The sequence below is a fragment of the Echinops telfairi genome, unplaced genomic scaffold (genome assembly GCF_000313985.2).
Source record: "Echinops telfairi isolate 266 unplaced genomic scaffold, ASM31398v2 ScPeMD7_7469;HRSCAF=8507_1, whole genome shotgun sequence".
In the NCBI taxonomy this organism is placed as follows: Eukaryota; Metazoa; Chordata; class Mammalia; order Afrosoricida; family Tenrecidae; genus Echinops; species Echinops telfairi.
The window spans coordinates 27,883,768-27,904,860 of record NW_022111373.1 but is presented as its reverse complement, the minus strand read 5'-3'; the positions used below and the strand labels follow the sequence as shown (position 1 = coordinate 27,904,860).

The 21,093-nt window shown below is 41.5% G+C and overlaps 1 protein-coding gene across 1 annotated transcript in view; it reads left to right on the top strand.

Moving 5' to 3' along the window:
- The first annotated feature begins 2,913 nt into the window (after positions 1-2,913).
- The window catches only part of COMMD10 (COMM domain containing 10), a 225,013-nt gene continuing 206,833 nt past the window's right edge, over positions 2,914-21,093 (top strand). The window contains exons 1-3 of the mRNA XM_004706569.4: positions 2,914-3,003; positions 11,278-11,388; positions 12,558-12,713. Of these exons, the coding sequence (XP_004706626.1) occupies positions 2,914-3,003; positions 11,278-11,388; positions 12,558-12,713 (357 nt within the window). The remainder of the gene's footprint in view (positions 3,004-11,277; positions 11,389-12,557; positions 12,714-21,093) is intronic.

The following is a 21,093-nucleotide window of genomic DNA, read 5'->3' as shown; positions in this document are numbered from 1 at the left end:
CGCCCGGGGCTTCTCGCCTCGCCTCGCGGCCGAGCTCTCGGTGAAGGTGGTTTGCTTGCAGGGTACGAGCAAAGGTGCTCGGTTCCGACACTGAGCATCACTGCATCCCCCGGAAGGGACGTGCCTTGCCGTTTGACAGTTTTCATTCACTTGGTTTCGAAAAAAACGGCCCCCAAGGCTGCCAGCGGGTCTTGAACACGGCAACTCGTGTCCACAACTTCTCTAAATCCACATGGAACTGGCCCCAGGTCCGGACTTTTCACCTGGCAAGTGTAACTGGCCAGATTTTGGTAACATTGGTTTTGTTTATATTGGGGTCATTTTCCATTTATGGTAGGAAATGTTGGTCCTGCAACCAAAAGCCCCCTTTAAAAATAAAACCAAGTAAAAATGAACTCGACTTAATGAAACATATTCATGGGTGACGACTCAGTTCTGACTCATAGGAACCCTATAGGACAACATAGAAATTTCCCAGGAAGGTTTCCCAGATGTAAATCTTTTTGGAAAATAGACCACCAAAGTAGTTCTACCGGTGAATTCCAATCTTCAATCTTTGGGTTAATAGCCAAATGCTTGGCCACCGGGGAACTTTCCTAATGAAAATTCATTAAATAATAATAATGTAGCTGGAGGAGCCCTAGTGGCATAGAGGTTAGGAGTTAGCCTGCGATCCAAGAGGTCACCAGATCAAAACCACCAGCCGCTCATTGGGAGAACGATGGGACTTTATATTCCCATAAACAGTTAACAGTTTTGGAAATTCACGCTATGAGTTAGTGTGATTCAATGACAGGTCCCCCCCCTTTGGAAAGTAGGCCCTTTTTGTTTATGGAACAAATGCTAAAGCCTGTGGGTGAACAACTAAATTGGGATTATTTTTCCCCCTTTTGCATTTGGATTCAGCAGGACTCTTCCAGCGGAAGAGAGTTGTCAATTTAAAGTTCTTTCTTCCAGGAATTCATGAGTTCTGACCTACATCTTGGGTACCATGCACTATACTAGTAAACTATAACCAACATGGTATAGTTGAATTATATACTGCATTATTTAAAGTTGGTTATAACAACTCAAGCAGTGGGCTTTTTTTTTACGTAAAAGAAAATATTAAAAAATTTTAATTGAGATGTAATTCACACATTGTACAATTCAATGGTTTAATCATATTTAAAAGAATTGTCTATCATCACCATAAGTTTAGAACATTTTCTTTCTTGTATTCATTATTATTAGTTCCCCATTTCCCTGTAACCACTCCTGCCATAAGCCTAAGAAACTGTTAATCCAGTTACTGCCTCCATAGCTTTACCTATCCAGGATTTCATCTGCAGATAAACAAAATCACCCAACATAACAAAGTAAAACAGAGAACCCCCCCAATCAAAAAGAAAGCAGAAAATATTAAACACTAGAACAAATTAAAGATTGTCAAAAGGGAGACCAAATGATATGGTATTAAATTTTAACCTAACTGCCAGCCACTCTGCAGGAGAAAGACAGGCCTTTCTATTCCCATGAATATGTGCCGTGTCAGAACCTCCGGGGCAGGTCTATTCTGCCCTGTATGGTCATTAGAGTTGTCCTCGACTTGGTGGCAGTGAGACATCTGCGTGCATCCACGTGTGGACCCTGCAAATGGATTTTGGCCTTCCACTGCCATTCACAGCCTTCTGCAAACTGGGGGCTCAGAATTGAAGCTCTAACCCCAGTTCACTCCTCCAGTCTTGGATTTTGTTATTTACAGTCACATCTGTGCTTCTTCTTTGTGACTTAGCTGTCACCTTATTTAGATGACCTTTTATCTGAAGACAAGCCATTGAGACCCCAGATTTCTGGTAGTTGGGGACCATCCAATTTCTTCACTACACTTTGCTGTAGCACCTGTATCCTTAGGATCTCTCATAAGAGCAACTATCGAATAGGGTCACCTTATAAGGACTATGTTGTTCTTAGATGAGGGCTATGATTAAGTGTGAACTAAAAATCCATTTATATATTTATGGTTTATATATGTCCCTGGTTCGCTTTAGTGACATTCTTAGCATTTTATTTGGGAACATTATAAATCATCCTGTGGGGCGTATGGTAATTCTATTGATATCATTAATTTAGCCAATGTTATAAAATTTAACATATCATTGAGAGAAGGAAAGTATACATGTTGAGTACAGAGTTTTAGGCTAACATCCATGGGTTGTTGACTTGTGCAGATTATAAGCTGAAATGACTGGACACAATGCAAACAAGGAAGGCTGCAGCTAGGGCAGAACTTATGACGCTTTCACAAAGGCAGAGAGCCCTGCTGCTGGACTAAGACATGCCAGAGAAAAGTCAGGAGTATGAAATAGAAAGTATGTAGTAGTTTTTCGTTGCTAATTTTTAGGCACCTTCAAAGAAATCTATTTGAACCAAAGTCCGATGACTTCCAACTCCATAACTTTGAGAAGTATTTATCTGACACAGAATTTTGAAACAACTGTGTACTTAGTGACCCCAAATAATTTTGTGTGTAGTTGATGTATTTTTGTTTATTTATCTTTAATTCTTTATTTGCCATGTTGTATTTTTGGGGTGTAATTGTCCTCACATGCCCCTCCTCCCATACTTTTTAAAGTTCCATTTGAGTTATGTGGGTGCTTAACTACCCACCAGTCAATTAATACCATTGTGCACAGAGTGAGAGATTTTTTTAAAACATTGAGTGAGAGATTTTTATTGGTCCGTTGTTTTGCCCCAAAGAAAGAAAAGTAGCCAACTGTATCTTCAACATGAGTGCTATTGGGGGACATCTTTTTTGGGAAATGTTTAAAATTGTCCACCTCCTTTGCTGTCAGTGATTGAAACGAAAACTATAGCAAATACAGTTTAACATGGAAAACTCATTTTGAAACTTGCTTTTATGAATTGTTTAGCATGAAAAAAGCAGTGTCATTAATAAATGCAATGGATATGGGAAGATTTCCACGACTGCTCACCCGGATTCTTCAAAAGCTTCACCTGAAGGTTAGTATCTGTGTACTTGTGTTGCTTGTAATGCTTTCTTCTGATTCCACTGAAACTCTTGGCTTCTTGTTGGGGAACATTTTGTGAAGTGCAAGACTCCCCAGTGTGTTCTCTGGACTATTTAGTCTATGGAAATGTAGTAAGGTTCTATGTCTACGGTCAGATGTTTGGGAAACTCTGCCTTAAGTAAAATATTAAGTGGAAAATTTCTGAGTATTTTACAGGCTAGTGTTGTAGTGGGAGTCATGTAGTAGGTCGAAATTATCGATCTGTCCTTGGGAGAATGGCGGGCTTTCTATTGCTGTAAACAGGTACAGTCTCGGACACTCACAGGGGCAGTTCTACCCTGTCCTATGGAGTCGCTATAAGTCGGCAATGACTTGACGGCAGTGAGTTTGTTTTTTGCTTAATGTTTCTAGTGAATGTCTTAGAGTGAATGTGGTGTGCAATATTTCTAAATGCATTTTCACCCTGGAATTTTGTCATGATATATATTTTGGAACTAATGTTTTATGAAACATGCTTTGGGAAAATTCTGATTTTTTTGTTTTATTTTTCATTTTAAGAGTGATTTTAAGATGATTCTGTGTATATATTATTCACCAATATTCATCGTTCACTTAATTTTGTTTCTTCTCCACGGTCATTTCAAAGGTGTGGCTGCTGTGGACTTTTCCTATTTAGTGATTCACTGGTCATCTACCCAACTTATTTTTTTCAGATTATAGAAATGTGATCCCACACACCCACCTGCTGCTCCTCTTGGTCCCAGGCATCACCTTATAACACAGCAGTTCTCAACCTGGGGGTCACTACTCCTTTGAGGGTTGAATGACCCTTTCAGAGGGGTTGCCTGATTCACAACAGTAGCAAAATGACAGTTATGAAGTAGCAACGAAAATAATTTCATGGTTGGCGGGTCACCACCATGTGAGGCACTGTATGGAAGGTTCGCGGCATGAGGAAGGTTGAGAACCACTGCTCTAACAAGAGTGGGGCTCTTATTCTTCCCTCGCCTTTTTCCTGGCCTAGGGCCAGTCTCATTGCTCTGCCATTTTTCTCTCTGAGGTGTCTCTTACATTTAAGTCCTAGTCACAGTCCTCGTGTAGATCTTCATTAGAGTTCCGTTGACCTACAATAATCACATACAAACCGGTATCTTGACCTACTGTCTTCTTCCTTCTATTGCTTCTTCATAATCCTATTCTGATTATCTTTCTAAATACTGTTAAATTTAAAAGTGGGGGGATTTGATCATATGGCCTCTATGATATTCAAAAACTGTTAGTGACTATCCATTTCCCTTCGGAGAAGAGATCAGTTATTTTGCATGTCTGTTTATTGTCAAATCCTTTTCAACTGACAGCAGCTCCACATGGCAGTAGAAGTGCCCCTTAAAGGCTGTCTTGGCTGTAAACTTCTATCCTGGAAGAAGTGCAACTAGGATCCTCCTTAGAAGTGACGGTGGCAAGACTTCGTTACAGTTTGGACATGTTATCAGGAATAGCAATACCATTATGCTTGGTAATGTACAAGGTCAGCAAAAAAGAAAAAGACCTGAAGGAGCCGGATGGCTGTATTGGCTGCAATAGGGGCTCAAACGTACATGTGATTATAAGGATGGTCAAGAGGGGGCAATAGTTTATTCAACATATGCTTTAGGGTCTAAACCAACTATGAGCCTGAACCAACGCAATGGCACCTACAGTCAACCAACAATGGCTTTCTGGGCCAGCTCTTTCTTCTATAGAGTAGTTGGGTGGTTGAGTGGGCTCAAACTGCCAACCTTTTGGCTATCAGTTGAAGTGCTTAACTATTTCATCACCAGGTCTCCTGATATGAAAGAACTTCCAAAAGTTTGGGAAAATCCCATTATTTTTAAAGTCCATTTTTTCCATGCACTTTTTGAAGCCCTCTCATTGTGTTTAATGCCCACTGTAGTATTATATTGTGTATACTGTCCACTCACAGGAGTCCTGGTTGGATTGAATTGCTAACCACAAGGTCAGTAGTTTGAACCCATCAACCACTCCATGGGAGAAAGACTTTGCTTTCTACTCTTGTAAAGAGTTATTGATTCAGAAACCCAAAGGGGCAGTTCTACCCTGCCCTATATGCTTGTTATGAGTCAGAATTGACTCAATGACAGTGAGTGTTTTTTATAGAAATCAGATTTTTTCCCATCCCAAAGAAAGGTGCCCAATGGAAGTGGAAATGGTTGAACGATATTATTACTATCACATGCAAATAAAATTTTGCTGAGACAATTAAAAAATGATTGGAGCAGTATGTTGACAGGGAACTCTCAGAAAATTAAAAAAAAATTTATATTGTCTTTTTTTTTAATTGAAGGTTCCTTGTTGGCCCAAACAAGTGGCTCTCTGTGACCAAGTGGGTGGGGGTGAACAGCCGGCACAGGGAGGGTCCTTTTAGTTTTCCCCTTGGACACAGTACTAAATGAATAAGCACAGACTCACTACTGCAGTTAGAAGTTGGAAGCCTGGAAAAGGGTGAGGGGAGTGGTTATTTAAAAAAAATGCAGCTCCCCGCCCCAACTGTGGTGCCTGGCGTGGGAGGTACTCCCAGAAATTTAAATTGGTTATTGCTTATGTCAGATGGATTGTGGCTGAAAGCAGAGAATACTGGATGTTTACTTGTGTTTCATTGACACTCCAAAGGCATTCCACTATGTGGATCATAACAAACCGTGGGTAGCCCTGAGATGAATGAGAATTCCAGAACACCTCATTGTGCTCAAGTGAAACCTATAATGCATCAAGAGGCAGTTGTGTGATCAGAACAAGAGAATACTGAATGGTTTAAAATCGGGGAATGTGTGTGACAGGGTTGTATCCTCTCACCCTATTTATTCAATCTATGTGCTGAGCAAATAATCAGAGAAGCTGGATTATATGAAGAAGAATGCGGCATCAGGATTGGAAGAAGTTTTATTAACAAAAAGTAATAAGCAGGTGACACAACCTTGCTTGCTGAAAGTGAGGAGGACTTGAAGCACTTGCTGATGAAGATCTAAGAATGCAGCTTTCAGTATGGCTTACAACTCAATGTAAAGAAAACCCAAATCCTCAAACTGACCGATAGACACCATCGTGATAAATAGAGAAAACCATCCAGGATTTCATTTTGCCTGGATCTACAATCAGTGCTCATGAAGCAACAGGCAAGTAATCAAATGACACATTGTACTGGGCAAGGCTGCTGCACAAGGCCTCTTTAAAGTGTTGAAGGGCAAGGGGACAAAGGTACACCCGACCCAAGCCATAGTATTTTTAGTAGTCTCAGATGCAACGCAACAAATAAGGAAAACTGAAGAGTAATTGATGTGTTCGAATTGCTGTTAGCCAACAATATTGAAAGTACTGTGGACTGCCAGAAAAACAAGCAACTATGTCTTAGAAAAAGTACAGACAGAACTTTCTTTATAAGCAATGATGGTGAGACTTCATCTCATGTACTGTGGACACGGTGTCAGGATATACCAGTTCCTGGAAAAGGACATCACACTTGGTAAAAGTCAGCTACAAAGATGCAGGCACACAAGGGACTGGATTGACACAGTGACTGCAGTTCATTAAAAACTCACTATCATTGAATTGATTTTGATTTATAGCAACCCTATCAGATAGATTAGAACTACCTCTGTGGGTTTCCCGGGCTTTAACTCTTTCCAGTAATAGAAAGCCTCTCTTTCTCTCAGTGAGTAACTGGTTGCTTCAAACTGCTGACCTTGTAGTTAACAGCCTGATGTGTAACCATGGTGCAACCAGGGCACCGTACACCATGATTGGTAAATATCACTATTTTTTAGTAAATGGTGTGGTTTTCACAGAAATTCTGAGACTCTTTAGATCAGTGGTTCTCAACCTTCCTAATACTGTGACCCTTTAATACAGTTCCTCATGTTGTGCTGAGCCCCCCAACCATAAAATTATTTTCGTTGCTACTTCATAACTGTAATTTTGCTACTGTTATGAATTAGGTGACCCCTGTGAAAGAGTCGTTCGACCCTCAAAGGGATCGCGACCCACAGGTTGAGAACTGCTGCATTAGATGCTCTTGAGTTAAGCAAATGGCATTTGGGCTTACTTAGAAGTTGGGCTCCTGACTTTCTCAGAGGAAATAGTAAGTGAGATCAATAGTATTGGCATCCAGCCGCAACAGAACCAAAACCGTGCTAGCTTTGAGTTTACTGGCCCTTCACTTGAGCCCCAGTGCAGTTGTACATGATTCTAAGCTATCAACGTAGAGCGCTTGGAGTTTCTTACGCTGCTGTGTCCAGCTGTGAAGGAAGAGGTCGAAGGAGGCAAAGTTTGAGTATGTGTACATAGAGTATGTGTTCTTTATTTAAACATTCTTCATACTTGGTAAATATCATGAAATCAAACGGAGTCTAATGGAGATGAAAAAGGGTCTAATTGACATTTATACTCAGACGACTACATGTCCTCCTTCTCTCCTATTTGGCTCATACAAGTAATATATGTGAGCTTAATGTGTACATTTTAGAAATACTAGCTTTAAAATGTTATATGAAATTATAAAATTATTAGTTGCTTGTTCATGTAACTAGTTCTACTTTGAAGACCTTAGTTATACATAAACAAAAATATGTGGCAATTATTTGAATAATTATGTTTTCATGTATCCTTCCGATTAGACTCTAAGATCACTGAGGACATGAACTGTCCATGTATAACAGAATAAGTAGTTTTAAATTAATGAAGATAGAATTTATTGTTAATCACAACATTTTCGAGTTTTCTTGTATTTTTGTTTTTTGTGTGTTCATTTGTTAGCGTGTTTATACCTTTTTTCTCTTACTATAAATCGAAATGTAAAATATTGTTATTTGAAATGAACTTTATTCGACAAGTCTCCAAAATTGACCTGTGCAAGGACTTTCTGATCACCACTTGTCTGTCAGTTTGTTGTACTGTGGTGGCTTGTTGCTGTGATATTGGAAGCTATGTCACTGGTGTTTAATAGGCTAGCAGAGGCACCCAAAGAGAACAGACAGCAAAGGACCTGGCTTTCCATTTTGGAGGAAGGAGCTACTGAAAACGTTATGCATTAACTGAAGGCCCAATGAATGGAAGCAGGACATTGTCAGAGGTTGTGCAGCAGGATGGGCCCCGCAGGTCCTCGAGCACTTGAGGTGTAACTGCGGAGGAGCTCCTTTCTTATAGTGTAGTCAACCAGGCCACACGAATGGAGCCAAGCCTGTGGGAATGGTGCTTTCAGGGTCTTCATTTGCTGATGGGGCACAACTCAAGGTAACACAAAGCAGCAGCAAAAATCTGCTAATGCTCCAAACTTGGGATGTGTGAAATATCAATATAGGAAAATTGGAAGTTGTCAAAAGTGGCAATTTTGGAACGCATACAGATTGATATCCAAGGCATTAGTGAGCTGAAATGGAATGATCATTTTGAGGCAGAAAATCATTTACTGTTTACTATCATTGACTGTGCTGGGAATCACACAATCAAAGGAATGTCAAAAAGACATTGCAAAATCAATCTTGAAATATGGTGCTGTCTGTGGTAGGATTATATCTATTTGCCTTCAAGGAAATCCAATCAATGTAACTATTCTTTAAATATATGCACCAGCCACAGTAAAAGTTAGTGAAGAAGAAATCGAAAAATTCTACCAATGTCTTCATGAGAAACATTCAGTCAAGATGCATTGATAATTCTTGCCTATTGGAATGCAAAAGTTGGAAACAATGAGTAAAGAACAGTAGTTAGAACATAGGGAGTTGGTAAAAGATACAAAGCTGGAGATTGCGTGATAGAATTCATAGCAAACATCTTTTATCAACCAAAATAGTGACTATATCCATGTGGACTTCTCCAGATGGAATACAGAGAAATTAAATTGACTCCATCCGTGGGAAGAGATGTTGTAGGAGTCCTATATCGTTAGCTAAAACCAGGCCAGGGGTTGACTAGAACTGACCATCAAGTGCTTATATGTAAGTTTAGGGTAAAGCTGAAAAAAATGAAAACAAGTTCACTAGAGGCAAAATACAACCTTTTGTCTATCCCACCCGAATTTCGAAAACATCTCAAAAACAGATTTGATGCATTGCACACTAATTAAGAGGCCTGATGAACTGTGGGAAGACATCAAGATCATCATTCCTGAAGAAAGTAAAAGGTCATTAAAAAGACAAGTAAGAAAGATAGGCTCAAAGTCGATATCAGAAGAGACTCTGAAACTTGCTCTTAATCAAAGAGTTGCAAAGGCAAATTGAAGAAATGATCAAGTCAAAAAGCTGAATAGAAAATTTCAAAGGGCAGCTCAAGAAGACAAAGTCAAATATTATAATGAGATGTTCAAAGACCTAGAATTAGAAAACCAAAAAGGAAGAGCATGCTCAGCATGTCATAACTAAAAGAACGCAAGGAAAAATTCAAGCCTTGAGTTGTAATATTGAACGTTTCGGGGAAGAAATGAATGAGGTAGAAGCTATCAAAAGAATATGGAAAGACTATGGAATCCCTGTACCATAAAGAACTGGTCGCCGTTCCATTTCAGGAGTTAGCATATGAGCAAGAACCAATTGGTACTGAAGGAAGAAGTTCAAGCTGCACTGAAAGCATTAGCCAAAAACAAGGCTCCAGGAATTCATGGAGTACCAATTGGAATGTTTTAACCAGCTGATGAAGCACTGGAAGCACTCACTCATCTGTGCCAGGCAATTTGGAAGACAGCTTCTTGGCCAACTGACTAGAAGAGATCCATAGTTGTACCCATTCCAAAGAAAGGTGACCCAACAGAATGCTCAATTTATACAACAATATCATTGAGATCAGATTCAAGGGAAATTTTACTGAAGAGCATCTAACAATGGTTGCAGTAGTGTATTGACAAGGTGCTTCCAGATATTCAGGCCAGATTCAGAAGAGGATGTGCAACAAGGGATACTATTGCTGAAGTCATATGGATCTTGGCTGAAAGCAAATATTACCTAAAAGATTTTTACTGTGTTTTATTCACTATGCCAAGGTATGCGACTGTGTGGATCATAACAAACTATGGAAATCTTAAGAAGAATGGGAATCCCAGAACACTACATTGTGTTCATGTGGAATCTATTCATGGATCAAGAAGCAGTTGTTCGAACAGATCAAGGAAATATTGCATGGTTTAAAATCAGGAAAGGTGTGCATCAGGGTCGTAACCTTTGACCATACTTGTTCAATCTCTATGGTGAGCAAATCACAAGAGAACTGGATTATATGCAGAAGAATGTGGCATCAAGATTGGAGGAAGTTTTATTAAGAACCTGCAAGATACAGATGACAGAACCTTGCTGGCTGAAAGTGTGAGCAGGACTCGAAGGACTTGCTGATGAAGATCAAGAATTGCAGCCTTCAGTACGGATTAAAATTCAATGAAAAGAAGACCAAAATTCTTACAGGTGGACCAATAGGTAACATCATGAAAAGTGGAGAGAAGTTTGAAGTTGCCAAGGATTTTGTCTTGCTTGGATCCACAATTAACATGAGACCAAAAGACATGTTGCATTGGATAAATCTGCTGCACAAGACCTCTTTAGAGTCTTGGAACTCAAGGAGGCTACTTTGAGGACTAAGATGCACCTGACCTAAGCCATGGTATTTTGAAGTGCCTAATGTGCGTGTGAAAGTTGGACATTGAACAAGGAAGAATGAAGAAGAACCGTTGCATTTGATTTGTGGAGCTGATGAGGAACATTGAAGTTACCATGGACTGCTTAAAGAATAAACTGGGATTTGTAAGAAATAGTGCCCATGTGTTCCTTAGAGGCAAAGATGGCAAAACTTCATCTTACATACTTTGGACATATTGTCAGAAGAGACCAGTCCCTGGAGAAGAAGAAGGACATCATGTTAGGCAAAGTGGAGGGGTAGTGAAAAAGAGAAAGGCCATGGACGAGATGGATTGATTGACACAGTGTCTGCAATGATGGGCTCAGGCCTAGAAACAATTGCGATGAAGGGGAGGGACCAGACAGTGTTTGCCCTGTGGTAGGTAGGGTTGCTGTGGTAGGTAGGGTTGCTATGAGCCAAAACTTATTTGATGGCACCTAACAACAACAAAAGGACTTTCTGACAATGAGATTTATAAGATTCATCCGTTTTTTCTTTCTCCAGGGTCAACACACTCTTTGAACTCTCATTGAGATAATCAATGAATCTTTTGTTGAGTGTCTGAGTTTTGAATATTTGAGTATATGTTTATAGATGTCTGTTTACATTGTAGACTGAGAGCAGTTTCAGTGAAGAAGAAGAAGAAAAGCTGCAAGCCGCATTTTCTCTAGAGAAACAAGATCTTCACCTAGTCCTTGAAACAATATCATTCATTTTAGAACAGGTATTTTTATTGCTCTAACTTTTCCAACTGTGTTTGTTTACTACATACTTGTATTACTATATCTATCACTGTCCATTTTGTAGAAGAGAGGTACAGCATGGGGATTTTGACTATATTTTAGCCAAGGATTTTAGTTCAGTTAAATATTTGAATGTACTCATGATTGTACACCTCTGCATGATACAAATGATCCTTGATGATGCAAATAGGTAAACAATTGGCTGCTAACTTGAAGTTTCTTATTTGAATCCACCTAGCTGCTCCTTGGGAGAAACCATCTGATTTACTTCTGAGAGAGCTTCAAAAAGTTCATGAATAAATGGAATGAAAATATCACGGAAATTTTCCACAAACTTTTTAAAGCCTATGTATGTGTGAAACAGAAGTGCAAATAATGCTGTAGTTTGATGAACATTCTAGGTGACTATTTAATAGGAGGACAGGGCACCTACTACATACACTGTAAGCAGATTACAGATCTCTAAGGTGGCTGTAGTTCTTACTGTTGTTCCTTTAAAGGAAGAAAGGATCATTGACTAGGACAGGGTGAAAGTTTTTCTGGAAGCTTATCCTAAACACAACTTCAAGTATCACTGCTAAAAATATAAATTTTTAAGTAACATATCACTCAGGGAGAAAAATAGGTAGTAATCTATTAGGAACTCGGTAGATGAAAGTTGTTTCAAAAAGTATTACCTAAAAAAGTATTGTTAATCGAGATAAAATAAACAATACCAAAAAATCACTGTACATTTCCGTGAAATGTTAATTTTAATTAGTGTGCAATTAACACAGCCAAAGCAAAAGAGCTTTTCAATTGTCAAGTAGATTAAGGATTACAGAGATCTCAGACAAAAATGGGAAAAATTAATGTTAATTTTTTGTAATTATTGTGAATAATTCATAGAATCTGGAATCTTTCAGATCTTGGTTACCTGTGAGGGAACTTCAAAAAAGTTTTTAGAAAAGGGGAATTAAAATTAATGTATTTTTTACTTGTAAATTTTGAAGCTTCTTTATATGTAAAAAAAAATTCTGCAATAGAAGTATGAAAGTCTCGATTTTAATCGTTTAAATATTTTGATATTTGATTACAGTTCTAAGTTTGTACACATTAGGGCTTCTAATTGCATGTTAGGGGTATATGTATTTTTTCCTTTGTTTAATAGGCAGTGTATCACAGTGTGAAACCAGCGACTTTGCGGCAGCAACTAGAGAACATTCATCTTAGGCAAGACCGAGCTGAAGCGTTTGTCAGTACTTGGTCTACGATGGGTCAAGAAGCAGTGGAAAAGTTCAGACAGAGGATTCTGGCCCCTCACAAGGTATAGAATATACTACTATAAAGGTATTTTCCAATAACATGAGATAAATTGTTATAGCTGAATAGTTTTTAAAGTGACAATATTTTGTTGAGAGGTAGAGTCGCAGTAAAGGAAGTCTATATTGCAATATATGGCAGTGGTTCTCAACCTTCCTAATGCTGTGACCCTTTAATACAGTTCCTCATGTTGGGTGACCCCCTATGTGGGCATATCTGCATGTGGGTGGACCCACCTGGAGATAGATAGAGGAGCAGTGTCTCCGTTCCTAAGACCATCGGAAATATGGTCTTAGGTGACCCCTGTGAAAGGTTCCCTCGACTCCCCCAAAGGGGTCACGACCCCCAGGTTGAGAACCGTTGCTATATGGTTCTCATACGTGGACTATTAAATTTCTACCTTTGACTGTTATGAAGAATCTGGCTGTGAGCATTTGCACCTTTGTTTGAATACCTTTTAAAAATGTATTGTTATATTTCTAGGCATGGAGTTGTTAGGCCATATGCTAATTCTACGGATCCCTGGCCTAATGGTGTAGGGGTTATTTGTTTGGCTGCTAACTACTAGGTCAGCTGTCTGAAAACAGCAACTGCTGTTTTCCCAAAAGCCCAGGAGGAAGACTGGGCTTTCTGTGCCTGTAAAGAGTTAATAGTCTCAGAACCCCACTGGGGCAGTTCTACTTTATCCTATATGGTGATTATGAGGTGGCATTGACTCACTGGTTATGCTGATCCTCCGTTTAGCTTTTGAAGAACCACTAAACTATATCCCACAACAGCTGCATCATTTTACATTCCTGCTAGCATTGGATAAGGCTTCAGTTTCCCCACATCTTTGCCACCACTTGCTATTTTGCCTTTTGATTATGCCCATTCTACTTGGTGTGATTTATGGATTTAACTTGCTGTGATGCAGTGGAATTACTTGGAATGATTCTTCTATTCATATCTTTGTAACCCCCACCAAATGATTGGGTGGACCATTCAAATAGAATGTGTGAAATACTAATAGAGGGGATTATAGTGACTATAATATACAGCCACTATCTTCTTATATATAAGAATGAGGCATTGCAGAAGCAGAAGGAGAGAATCCTGGGACCATCAAGAAAGAACAGCCATAAGCAGAGCAAGTGAGAGATCCCTGTCTGACATAGCAGAGGCAGCAGCCATTGAGGCATGGGGACCGTGAGACAGAGCAAAGGAACCATGCCAAGACAGCAGGGGAGTGGCGCCAAAGCAGTGAGGCAGAGCATCTGGTGGGCTTTCTGGTCTACAGAGGCAGAGGCCAAGGGTCTGTGTGATTGAGAAGCTGAGGACCAACGAGAGACTTGGCTGTTGGCTAAAAAGCGGTGCTGCTGTGTACCAAAGACTGTATCTTTAATCCCTTCTGAGCCTGCTTTGTGGTATGGGAACCTGTTAACTTTCCTAATAACTTCCATACTTGTGAGTATTGTCTGTGAGTTTTGTGTGGCCTTTGCAATGGATTATTGAACCTGGTAGAGAAGTAGTGCACGGAAGGAATGGTTGGTATAAAAAAGGTAAAAGAAGGGTGGAGGTATGTTTGACTTGTGCCTTGTGGCCATTGGCCTTGGGCTATTGTGGAACTGGATTCTCCTCCTTTGTGTAGCCTGAGGGAAGATGTGGCTTCCATGCTGTTTTCTCACTTTCATTCTTTAAAGTGATTTTGTATCTCTTCATGTACATGCTGGCCATTTTTGGACAAATACCTGTTCAGACTCTTTTCCCATTTTCAGATTGGGTTGTAAGAGTTCTTTATTTGCTGAGTTCCAAGGGTTCTTTATGTATGTATTTTGAATACTCGATCCTTATCAAATATGTGATTTGCAAATATTTTCTCCCATTCTGTGAACTTTCTTTTGACTTTGAAGCACAAAAGTTTTAAATTTTGATGAAGTCTAATTTACCTAGCTTTTCTTTGGTTGGTTTTGGTTTTGGTGTCATGTCTGAGAAGGGTTTGCTTAACCCAAAGTCACAATGGCTTTCCTCATATATTGTCTTTCTAAGTTTCATAATTTTGACTTTTAGATTTCTAATTGTTCGAGTTAAATTTTGTTATGTTTATTGAGTTTGCAATTCATCTGTTGTGGAAGCTTTCCATCTCTGGGACCTGTGGCACTAGGGTTTGCAGCAGAAATGCTTTCTTGTATTTATTCTTTTGTTGGATCTCTCAGGGTAGAGATATACTTCGGTCCTTGGCTCCATACGAGAAGCAATTCACACCAAAGCCTGGTTTGTGATCCCAGTGAGTTTTATGAGTTAGAAGAAGGTTCAGGTTTACACAGCCACCCGCAGGGCCCCTCACCCCGTGCAGCCGCCCTAGAAGCTGCTCGGAAGTCATGCGGTCAGCTCTAGGCTCCTGCTCCAGGCTCCTGCCTTTTCAATTGTTCCGCAGGGAGGCGTGGTGGACGACCCTGGTTGACCCCATTGGCTGAATTGAATTTACCTGGCCTCGGTGGGCCAATCCAGGTGCAGCCCCCACCCAGCTGTACCTCCACTTCTTGGCTGGAAACCTGAACCTCTGAGCATGCACAGTGTATGGTAATGGACCATACACTCCTTCATGGACTGGGCTGGAAACCTGAACCTCTGAGCATGCACAGTGTATGGCAATGGACCATACACTCCTTCATGGACCGGGCATGGATAATAGACGCCCCAGTCCCTAAGCTAAACTACCTAACATTCCCCTCTGAAGAAATATAGACCCAAAACTTTGGGTACTGGGCGACGACATTTCTAGCTACTTCCTGCTGACACAAGGGGCGAAGTGGGGCTTTGGGTCCATACCCTTCCTACTCTGTTGGAAGGATTTGTCCATTCAGGGCCCAGGATGGATACGGTTGAGGTGGGTTTAGGAGACGGTGGTCCTGGAGCTGGCACACTTGGTTCAGAGGCCTTGGTAACCTGATAAATTCTGGAAAAACAAACAAACAGACAAACAGGTGAACAGTTTAAGTGAGACAATGGTAAGCTTGTGGGGTGGCATTGCCCAAAAGTTAGGTTAGTGTCACAGGAAATAAATAAAAATCTTAGGACTAACAGGTATGAGTGTTGGTTTACTGTAAACACAGGAATGGAGTAAAAGCATTCACAATTTCCCCTAGGAGGGTACAGGGTTTGGCATTGCTGGGTGCAGTGGGATCACTGCTTCATTTATTATCCTGAGGTCTTCGACCAGCCAATGAGACTCATCTTTCTTTTCAACTGGTAATATTGGGGTATTACAGGGGGAGTTAACAGGGACCAAAAGTCTATGTTGGAGGAACTTACTAATAAGGGGTTGTAATCCTTTGATGGCTTCAGGTTTCAAAGGATACTGTTGCTGATGGGGAAACTGGGTAGGATCTTTTAGGAAAATCTTTACAGGAGGAGCCTACTTAGCTTTGCCAGGGACCCTTGTGTCCCAAACTTCAGGGGTTATGGGCTTGTTCCCATGTTTCCTGTGGGGGAATCCGTGGCTCCTCCACTGTGAGGAACATTCGGAAAGCTGTAGAGGACCAGGATGAGGCCCGATGACTATGCAGGTGTGTAGCTTGGACAGTATCTCTCGGCCTAGGAGAGGAGTTGGACATTCAGGGATAACTAGGAAGCTATGAGAAAAATAGAAGTTATTCCAGAGGCACCTGAGAGGTTCAGTAAAATGTTTAACTATAGGTTTTCCTGATACACCCAGGATGGAGCAGGTGCAGGGTGCCAGGAATCCGGGTAAGGAAATAAGGACAGAATAGGTGGCCCCAGTATCTAAAAGGAAATTTACTGACCTACCTGTCACATCGATGCTCACCCTAGGCTCCAGACCAGTAACAGCTATCTCTTGTTGCTCTGCTATCTGGACTGGGTGCCTTCAATCCTCCTCCTCCATTATCAGCTGCACATTGGCCTGTGGGCCCCCTCCTCCAGGTTTTTGGCCTTAGGACAGGGGCCAGCCCAGAGGCCAGTCTGCTTGCAATGGAAACATGGCGTCCGAGGAGGCTTGTTCTGGTTAGGGCAGTTCCTAGCCCAATGACCCGGTCGCCGGAAAATGTAGAACTTGGTACCTGGTTCAAAGGTCTGAGAAACCTGAGAGGCATTCGGTGGGCGTCGGTTATTAAGTGCAGCCAATACCTGGGCATGCCAGATGTCCTTCCTTCTCTCCTTCTCCCGGGCTCGAGCCTCCCCTTCTGCTCCCTATTGTAAACGGCCGTATTAGCACAGCAACCATCTCCTCGAGGGTAGCTCCTTCAGGCTTCCGCACTAGTTTTTGTAGCTTCTTGCGAATGTCTGGTGCAGCCTGTGTGAGAAACTTGTCGCTGATTAAGACTTGCCCCTTATAGGATTCTATATCTACAGCAGTTTGATTCTTCAGGGCCTCCTTTAGCCTCTCTAGAAAGCTTACAGGAGACTCCGCAGGTCCCTGGTGAATCGCTGTCATTTTGGAAAAATTAATGTCCTTTTGCATACCTGACTTTAGTCCATTTGTGATGCACACCAGGAAATGTTCCCGTGCCCACTTGTCCTGAGGCGCACTATGATTCCAATCAGGGTCTATTAAAGGTACAGCCGTTTCCCCTACAGGGTAATTTTCATTCATCAAATGTAACTCCTCTGCAAACTTCCTAGCACCTTTGAGCACTCATTCTTTCTCAAAGTCTGTCATAGTCTGTCCCAGCATGACCATTACATCTTTCCAAAGGCTAGGGTGAGGTGCTGGAAGTGTTCTATGTACTGTTCGGGTTTGTTTGAGTAACTGCCCAAGTCATTTTTAATTTGCTTTAGTTCAATTTGAATAAAAGGCTTGTAAATTGCCTGGGGACCAAATTCCCCTGCTGCCTCTACTATGGGTAGAATGTTCAAGACTGTTTCAGGGCTGGGGGAATAGTTGCCCTAAGTCCAGGGTCCCTTAGGGGGTCCTGGGTGCACTGGGAACGAAGGTCTTTACTGTTCCTCAAAAGGAAATAATGCTCTAACATACGGGATCTCCACCCACTTCCCCATCGTTCCACAAAAATGTTCTAGCTGGTTCAGAGTTGGAAGGGAAAGTGTACCATTGGCTGGCCCCGATTCTCCTTTCTCTAAAAGATACTGTGGCCAAATAGAGTTGCAAAGCAAAATCAGCTTCTGTTTGTCCAGCCTCTCTGGATCAAACCTATCCCAATTGGACAGGATACATCCATGGGGGTAATTCCTGGGTATTGAGCTGTTAAGTTCCATCTAGAAAACACAAAACAAGGAGGGTATTTTGAGCTTGATGCCTCAGGGTCAATAACCGCAGCTTCAGCGCGCACCTCTGGGGTGCCGTGAATCTGAGGCCTCAGGCAGGTGCCCCACCAGAGGGAAGGGGTGAAGACCAGTCGCTGCAGCCGATGTTAGGTCTGACCGTTTTCTAGACCACAGGCTAGGAGGGCCACTGCTTGGTGTGGCCCCATGGCCTTCAAAGATGCCTGCCGCCAGGGAAGGGACATTTATCTAGCAGCTTGGGGAACATTTAGGGAAATTGGAATTTCTGCCTGGAACATCGTGGCAGCAGAGCTGCATTAAGAGCTGTCCCAGAAAGTGCAGGAGGCAGCAGCACTGAAAGGCGAAAGTTAACAGTTACTCGGACTAGGCTTTCTAACGCCTTTGGCCTAGGCCTGGGCAATGGAAAACCAGCCAGTAGCAAGGAACAAACCCACACTTGTAGAACACTAAAGCAGCTTGTTTGAAAAGCCAGGAGAAAGTTAAAGGGAGTGGAGGGGAAAAGGGAACCATTCAGCTCCCGGGACTAGGCCGGGTTAACTCCCAGGCGTAAGCAACCAGCTACCTAGGCACTGCCCCTCCACGTGTTTGGAGGGGTGGACACCATCCGTTGCCCCACAGCCAAAATGGTAGACACCTGGTGGTGCCATGCTGCCAGGGAACGGAGAGTCACGTGGTTGGTAAAATGGCAGCCATAGCTTGCGGCCTAGCTGAAAGTCAGCATGGGGCCAGCCACCAGAGCCAGAGTCCTGCAGACACCAACAGGGTTTAAGCAGACGCATCCAGCCATCTAGCTGGCTGGAGCACAAAGCATACTACTGAGACTCGAAAAGGCTTTGGGAATCGCAATCCTCCCACCCTGCAGGCAACAGCGTCCCAGCCCCATCCCAGAAATCCAGACTGGGGAAGGCATGCAAGTTTCCGGGAAGGCAGGCACAGAAAGGCAGAAGTAAAATCCTATACACCAGCAAGAGTAGGGGAAAAGACGGACACAAAAGGATGGGGCTGCGGCAGTACATTACGAGTATCCCCATGAGTCGGTTCAGGGAGCCATCCGCCTCCACGGTGTTGGGAAGGAGTTCAGCCCGGCTTCCTTTCCAGCTACGTGCCATCTCCCAAGGGTGGTGAGGTGAAAAAGAGTCCAGAAGGTGCCTGAAACCCGTGAGACCAGGATGTGAAGGCCTGCTCCTGGAGCCGGCTTACCTTATATCCCTGAGTCACATGGTACCACTTATGTTAGATCTCTCAGGGGGAGAGATATACCTTGGTCCTTGGTTCTGTGCCATAAAGAATTCACACCAAAGCCTGCTTTGTGATCCAAGTGAGTTTTGTGAGAGTGAGAAGAAGTTTCAGGTTTACGCAGGCACCCGCAGGGCTCCTCACCCCGGGCAACCTCCCTAGAAGCTGCTCAGAAAGTCCTGCAGTCGGCTCCAGGCTCCTGCCTTTTCAATTATTCTGCGGGGAGGCGTGGTGGACGATCCTGGTCTATCTCATCGGCTGAATTGAATTTACCTGGCCTAGGTGGGCCAATTCAGGTGCAGCGCCCACCCACGTGTACCTCTCCTTCCTGGCCGGAACCTGAGCCTCTGAGCATGCGCAGTGTACCACTCCTTCTTGGACAGGTAACTTGGACCTCTGGGCATGCGTAATGGACGCCTCAGTCCCTAAGCTAAACAACCTAACACTTTCAGCAGTTAAGGATGAAGATATTTATTTGAAAGTTGGAATTCCGTGCAATTAACATTACCAAGGAAATCCTTAAGTGAAAGTAGCTTTTTTTTTTTCTTTTTACATAGCATTTGTGAAGGTGATGAACATAATGTCCAATAGTATTGCTAATCCCACTGTGTTTAGTTTTGCAAGGCATAAGCAGTTTTATCCAGTTTAGTGCAAATGTCAACACACTAAAGAATATTGATAATGTTTTAGAATTTTTATGAAAATAACTTGGTGCTGCAGACCCCCGAAAGGGTTCTGGGAATGGCCAGTGGTCTGCTGAGATAGTGCTGTAGATCAGATGTCAGCAAGTTTTTTTTTCTATAAATGACCAGAGAGTAAATGTTTTCAGACCTTATGCCATATGATCTCATTTAGAACTACTCATCCTGTGCTGTTGTGGCGTGAAAGCAACCACATATAGTATATAAGTAACGACATGAATTCCAATAAGAAAATTACTTACTATGAACAGTGTAGGTCAGATTAGGTTCTTAGGGCATCGTTTGCTGACCTGTTTTAGAAAAATATAATTGAATCATTCTGATCTACAAGATGTTTACGAATAAGCTGAACAAAATTTAGTATCCCAAATAATATGACTCATCTCTTTTAGAAACATGCGACATTATTTTGAATATAGCTTTAAAATGCCTCAATTATATATAATTGTTTACTGGTTCATAAAGGAGAGTGAGAATACTTTATGCTTACAGCAAATTTATTTTTTATTGGGCAAAGCCTCTGGATTCATAGCAGATTTGTTGAAATGAGATTTTAAATATACTGTATAGTGTTATTTTTCTTATGAAACTTTTTCATGTTTTTTTCCAAGTTCTCTTGATATATATATAAAACACATTTTATTGGCACTTCTTCCACATATACAATCCAGTAGTTCAATCATGTGAGAAGAGTTGTACAATCATTACCACCATCAATTTTTGACCATTTTCTTCTTCTTTGTACTCATTATTAGTGTAATTTTTTTTTAACTGTGGCAAAAATATACACAACAAAAATTCTCCAATTCAGCAGCTTCTATGTGTATAATCCAGTGCTATTGATCATATACTCTGTTGTGTAACCATTATTGATATCCTTTTCTAAATTATTCCACCACTATTAACATAAACTCAATGCCCCCTAAGCAAAAGCTTTCTCCTTCTCCCATGGTAACTGTTTGTCAACTTCGCTTTTGTTTGCTTTTTAAGTAATTTTCTTGATATAAATTTTACCTATCATGTATATCCATTGTTGTTATTTTTAAAAAGAGTTGTATATATATCATCACAATCAGTTCTAGTGCTGCCTTCCACCTCCCACATTCCCTATAACATTCCTTACAAGGCCTCTCAGATTAATGCCTATCATATTACCCAAGGGGAGCATTAAGGTCCTAAATATATGATGGTTCTGGGTCCCACTAA